This window comes from Oncorhynchus mykiss, chromosome 28, assembly GCF_013265735.2.
Source record: "Oncorhynchus mykiss isolate Arlee chromosome 28, USDA_OmykA_1.1, whole genome shotgun sequence".
Classification (NCBI taxonomy): Eukaryota; Metazoa; Chordata; class Actinopteri; order Salmoniformes; family Salmonidae; genus Oncorhynchus; species Oncorhynchus mykiss.
In genome coordinates this window covers 32,685,536-32,692,086 of record NC_048592.1, presented here as the reverse complement: position 1 = coordinate 32,692,086, position 6,551 = coordinate 32,685,536, and the positions used below count along the sequence as shown (strand labels likewise).

Below are 6,551 nucleotides of genomic sequence, written 5' to 3'. Positions count from 1 at the left end.
TGTGAACTTCTGACCCACTGGGAATGTGATGAAAGTAATAATCTGCATACTATCCAAAGGCACTAAGTATCAAAAGTATCAAAAATCCTTATATTAAGCAAGCCAGACGGCACAATCTTGTTTGTTTTAATTTACGGGTAGCTAGTGGCACACCCCAAAAACTGACAATTTACAAATGAAGCATGTGTTTAGATAATCCGCCTGATCAGGTAAGGATGACCTCTTGATAAGTGTGAATTGGACCAGTTTCCTGTCTTGCTAAGCATTCGAAATGAGTAATTTTGGGTGTCAGGGAAACAGTATGGAGTTAAATTGTGTTCTTTAGGAAAGTCAAATATACTAATAAAGTACAGATACCCCCCCAAAATACTTTATACTAATTGTATATATTGATGTATAAAAATAGGAATCAGAAATAAGTCCCTGACTTTAGCAATCAATCCTAAGTGCACCAGCCAATTGATGAATGGAAGACATTACAAGACATTAAGTTTAATGACAGATTGTCAAGCCATGCCTTCAATTCTGGGTAAGCATACAAGGTAGCGTGAGATGTATTTTGTTTGTTGAGATGGACAGTGTTTTGAAAACCCAAACCATGATTTTGGAGGGCCCAAAGTCTGTTTTGTTAATTGCTTGTGGTGCATTGGCACAGAAACCCGTTTTTAGCCAACGACTGTCATGCGTGGATACAGTTTATATAAGTGATGCCAGGAATCAAACCCACTGTCCCGGCAACACCATGCGCTACCAGCTGAGCTACAGGGGGAATCAGTTACACCTGTTAGACACCATCTAACCCCGACCAACTACTAAGTCGTAAGTTGCTTTGATAAGGGACTCAAGCCGTGCTGCCTCTTTTTAGGATTGTACTTTCTAGCACTGTTCAGAGAATATGGTAGACAACCAGGTCAACAGTATTTGTTGGCTGAGGTCGTATTGTAACCCAATAGTGAACAAGCCACAACAACCCCATACACAACTCCTCGTGAACAACTAATTCAATTGTTGCAGTGTTAAATAAAAAAAATCCCTCAGTATTTCTTAACTGCAGAAAAGATTTGTAGTTCACTCTAGACATGCGCAAATGAGTGATTACATTGAGGATAATGGGTGACAATGTTTTGCCACCAAATGCATGTGCAGTCTGAGTGGGATGCTAGCAAAATGCAGTAGACTTCAAAGTGGCAGGATAGAAGTTGACGCACTGTGAGTAATGGTTCACATTCAATAGCAAATAAACTCAGTTGAGATCAGTAGCATGCAACCAATTGAACCCAGTCACATGAAAAGCTTAACTATTATTCAATTTGAGCACTAGATGGGAGGCTTTCACCATATTTGAGTGGAAGAACATTGCTGAAACACTGGCAGTAATCTGAAATAGCTTCCGGAGCCATGGTCTGATATTGTTACTAAACTAGGATCAGTTTTAGAATTTAAGTTTGTGGGTGACATTGACTGGGAAAAAAGTGGTGTGGAAATTGTGCCTTCTGGTTTACAAGACAAGTGTTAATCACACCTGGCTAAAACATTTCTTAAAACACCTCAATTTAACATGCAATTAAGGGAAACAATGTGGCGCAATTGTCAGTTAATTACTTTATTGGGAAAACATGACCGCTTCTGGGTCGGCATCAACACCATTAACTGAAGGATGAGAAGGGTCGAGCATCCTGAAAAAGACAAATGCATGTTAAGTCCACTGTTCAATTAAAGACTTAAAACGTTTCTCCGTAGTTGACTGAAGGACAAAATGACTTACCCGGCCGCTAACTAAATGGTAAGAACCTCCTGCGGACTGGGCCGGGTAAGAACCTCCTGCGGACTGGGCCGGGTAAGAACCTCCTGCGGACTGGGCCGGGTAAGAACCTCCTGCGGACTGGGCCGGGTAAGAACCTCCTGCGGACTGGGCCGGGTAAGAACCTCCTGCGGACTGGGCCGGGTAAGAACCTCCTGCGGACTGGGCCGGGTAAGAACCTCCTGCGGACTGGGCCGGGTAAGAACCTCCTGCGGACTGGGCCGGGTAAGAACCTCCTGCGGACTGGGCCGGGTAAGAACCTCCTGCGGACTGGGCCGGGTAAGAACCTCCTGCGGACTGGGCCGGGTAAGAACCTCCTGCGGACTGGGCCGGGTAAGAACCTCCTGCGGACTGGGCCGGGTAAGAACCTCCTGCGGACTGGGCCGGGTAAGAACCTCCTGCGGACTGGGCCGGGTAAGAACCTCCTGCGGACTGGGCCGGGTAAGAACCTCCTGCGGACTGGGCCGGGTAAGAGACATGGAACCCTTCGTTAGGCCCTAGTGGCACAATGGGCTTCCAATAGTGTTCAAATGACTCTGGAAATTCAGGTCTGGAGGGTTTACCAGAAGGCTTGGCTGCAGGTTTCTGGGGGTAGGATGGTTTGGCACCAGCATAATATATTGGCAATGAGCCGTAATGGGTAGGCATTTGATGGCCTGAGGGGTTTCGTTGCTGAAGGCTAGAGATACCCTTCGAATTAATGGGAAGGGAGCCACCCAGTTCCTTGACTGGTCTTGGAGGCTGAAGCGGATGTTCTGGAGGACTCAGTTGTTCAAGTGTGCTATGCATCTGCATTGCAGATTCAGACAGTTGGGTTTGGTGGTGTGGTTGCAGCAGAGGCTTGGATGCGTAGAACATGTCAGGGTCATACCACATTGGAGGTCTGAAAGGATAATGTGGCCACTTTGAAGGTTGGGGTTTTAAGGGCTTGTTGAGGTCACTAGACAGCGATTGAGGTTCAGATGGTTTACTTGGATCACTGGCAGGTCGCTCAAGTTCCAAGGGCTTGTTAGAATAAACAGGTGCTTGGCCATGTGGCTGTACTGGACCTTGTGGGTTGTATGGCAGAGGATATGCATGCATAAGCCGCTGTAGGTTATGGGGCAGATATGGCTGAATTGGTTGTTGCTGTGCCATAGGTTTGTTGGAGTCACTGGCAGGTGCTTCAAAATATGGGCGCATTGGCGGCTGTGGGTTGTAAGGCTGAAAATGTGATTGCTTTGGACGTTGGGGTTCTGAGGGCTTGTTGGCATCACTAGGTGCTTGGGCATACGAAGCCGAAAACCTCATTCCATGCTGACTCCAGTAGTCATGGAAACCAGTCAAGGCCATTTTAGTGGGGGCAACGGTCTGAACCGTTATAGGTTGTGGGGTTGTAGTGGCTTGGGTAGGTCCAGAAACTGAAGCATAATTGAACAGGTCAGATGTATGTTTGAAAGGGTAAGCAGGAATGATACCACTATCCTTGGATGTTACAGGGCCAAAATGGTTGTGGTGGTGTTGATGGAAAGATATGGGCATGGGGCAGCAGGTCAAGAAACCAGTAGGGCAGACTGCAGGACAATACCCAGGATGTGGTGGATAAGAGTCACCTGGCTGAGGTGAACTAGGAGACACAGTTGGAGGTGCTTGAGTAGTTCTTGGATGACTAGGTTGTTGAGGAGCAGGTATCCATGTGTGGACTACAAGTGGCGTTTGTTCTGGTGTTTGAGTTGCAGGCCTAAGTGGGATTGTAATGGGCTTAGCTGGCTCAGGGTAGAACTGTTGGTAGTGATGTGGGTAGTAGGGATTCAGTGGAGCTGTTGGCTTTTCAGTAGCAGGGGGAAGCATGGCAGGTGTAGGCTTTGGAGTCACAGGATACGTAGCAGGCTTAAATGGTTGAGGGTCAAAGGAATTCCAAGGAATTTGGGGGTCTTTAGGGGGAGAGCCAGTTACAGGCTTGGGATGTGGTGGATAGAGAGGATGTGGGTAGTAAGGATGCTGCACATGGCCCTGAGGAGCTTTGGTAGCAGGAGTAGACACTTGAGGGGGAGGAGTTACAGGCTTAGCAGGCAGAGGGTAGAATGAAAAGTAATACTGAGGGTTCCCAGGAGGCAGAGTATCAGGTTTTGGGTAATAAGGACGCAGTGGAGCTGTTGGCTTTTCAGTAGCAGGGGGAAGCATGGCAGGTGTAGGCTTTGGAGTCACAGGATACGTAGCAGGCTTAAATGGTTGAGGGTCAAAGGAATCCCAAGGAATTTGGTAGTCTTCAGGGGGAGAACCAGTTATAGGTTTGGGATGTCGGTAGTCAGGATGTTCATGGCCCTGAGGAACTTTGGTAGCAGGGGGAGGAGTTGCAGGCAGAGGGTAGAATGAAAAGTAATACTGAGTGTTCACAGGAGGATGCGTAGCAGGTTCTGTGTAGTAAGGATGCAGTGGAGATGTTGGCTTTTCAGTAGCAGGCCTTTGAGTCACAGGAGGATGAGTTACAGGCTTGGCTGGCTGAGGGTCATAAGGATATCGGTCGTAAGGATAGTACACCTTGTCATTTGGAGCTTCTGTTGCAGGGGGAAGTTCGCCAGGCATACGAGTAACTGACTCAGCTGGCCGAGGGTAGAAGGACTCTGAATACCAAGGAGGCTGGAGGTCTTTAGGTGGAGAGCTAGTTACAGGCTTGGCTGGTCGAGGGTAGAAGGACTCGGAATACCAAGGAGGCTGGGGGTCATTAGGTAGAGAGCTAGTTACAGGCTTGGCTGGTCGAGGGTAGAAGGACTCGGAATACCAAGGAGGCTGGGGGTCATTAGGTGGAGAGCTAGTTACAGGCTTGGGATGTCGGTAGTCAGGATGTTGTTCATGGCCCTGAGGAACTTTGGTAGCAGGGGGAGGAGTTGCAGGCAGAGGGTAGAAGGAAAAGTAATACTGAGGGTTACCAGGAGGTAGAGTAGCAGGTTTTGGCTTCTCAGCAGGCTTTGTGTAGTAAGGATGCAGTGGAGCCTGGGGTTTAGGGGGTGAAGTAGGCTGAGGAGGAAACATTGGACTTGGTTGAAGCGCAATGGTGGGAGGAACCGGAAACACAGGGGTTTGGGGGTAATTGGGGCGAGGGAAAGACTGGTCAACAGGACTAGGACAGGACACTTTAACCTCCCCCTCGCCAGCAAGTTCAAGGGTGAACATCCCATCCTGCAATAAAGAAATTAACATTTGAATCAAATCATTGACCCATGTCCTTCAAAACCAGCAAGGACAATATTAACACAACTGACAATTCAGACCTTAGGTTCCACACAGGGTTCATAATGAGCAGAAATGGTCACAGCTTCTAGATGAGCTACCACACTGTAGCCACAATGGGGCGAAACGCTCATCAACGGCTGCCAGTGTCCTTTGACTGGAAGAGTGGAATAGAGTCGAAATTAAAGCATACAGTCACAAATGTACTTATCCAACTTGCACGTGTTCCTCTTGAGAGAATGCACAAGGATTGAGACTTATGTAAATGACTTACACTTGACCCTGAGATCCTTGGCAGAGGTGCCCCCTTCAATTTTCACCACCATGCCCTCAGGGTAGCAGGAAACAGTAGGAGGGTTGGGCTTAAAGGGTTTTTTGGCAGGGCAGGACATTTTAATTGGTAATCCCCACCAACGCAAAGGCAGAACATAATTACCATCCTGCAAGATTAAATTTAAAGTTAATCTTGGAAAGTGTTAAATTCACAATAAAACAGGAACAATTTGAATGACTTCCAACCTCCAGTGTGACATAACAGCCATTATAGATTGCAATGAAAATCCAATCCTGGTGAGTGGTGCTGATGGAATGACCACAGTTTGTGGGCAACTGTGACAGAGGCAGGGGAGACTGATTTCCTGCAAAACATTGTAACAGCAAGAGAAAGGAAATGTGTTACCCAGTAAACACAACAAATGACATCTAACTTGTACAGCTTTCAAATTACTTAAATATCAGGATAACAGCTGGATACTTGCCTCGGTCCACAGAAAAGAGAGAACCTGGTGTAGAGCCTGTGTCATGGACCTTTAGTTTCATGGAGTCGCCAACACACTCAACACTTGGTTCCATCTGCAAGAGACTTTCCACCACTGGACTACTTGGCCTAATTGTGCCATAAACATGTCCTCCCAGCTGCTTAGGTTCCCAACCTTTAAAGTAGAAGAACACTTGTTTTTAACTACACCAATGGTAGTCCATTCTTAACATAGTATTGCCCTACAACCTAAAGCCATTCACAGGACTAAGAGTCCAACAGCATTGTTCGGACCAAATACTTCCATTTACACTGGAAGGTGCAACTAATTGTTGTTAATTAAGTCAAACATTCCTACAAACGGAAACAATTAGCATAATAAAAAGCAAGTTAGAGATACATACCCATGTCAGACTGGTAGTCAGCATCATCCAGTGAACCATTGGAGGATCGGACTTTGGAGACAGTATGTTCATCAGTAGAAAAACTCGCATTTCTTGGTTTGACATTACGTCCAAGTATAAGCCTTCCAAATCGCACAGCACCTGTAGACTGCTCCTCTTCACCATTGTTAAGATTCCCCTTCAAATGGGGTCCCAGGACAATGGAGGATTTTGACGATCTTGTTTGTGTTACTGCAGCGCACTGACCAAAGGAGTTCAATACTACGACAACTAGCCCTAAACATACTAAAGAGAGACGCTCCCCTTTTGCCTTCCATGCCATCGGACTAAAATCGCGTTTCACAAACACACAAGACCACCACATCAGTGTGCTGAAAGA

The 6,551-nt window shown here is 46.8% G+C and overlaps 1 protein-coding gene across 1 annotated transcript; it reads right to left on the bottom strand.

Moving 5' to 3' along the window:
* Positions 1-1,587: 1,587 nt before the first annotated feature.
* Positions 1,588-6,551, bottom strand: LOC110509009 (trithorax group protein osa). The gene is made up of 7 exons (XM_021589943.2): positions 6,173-6,551; positions 5,770-5,943; positions 5,531-5,649; positions 5,286-5,451; positions 5,053-5,168; positions 1,766-4,960; positions 1,588-1,676 (listed from the first exon to the last, which is right to left on the bottom strand). Exons 1-7 carry the CDS (start codon positions 6,534-6,536, stop codon positions 1,647-1,649), a joined length of 4,164 nt encoding a protein of 1,387 aa, XP_021445618.2. The 5' UTR covers positions 6,537-6,551; the 3' UTR covers positions 1,588-1,646.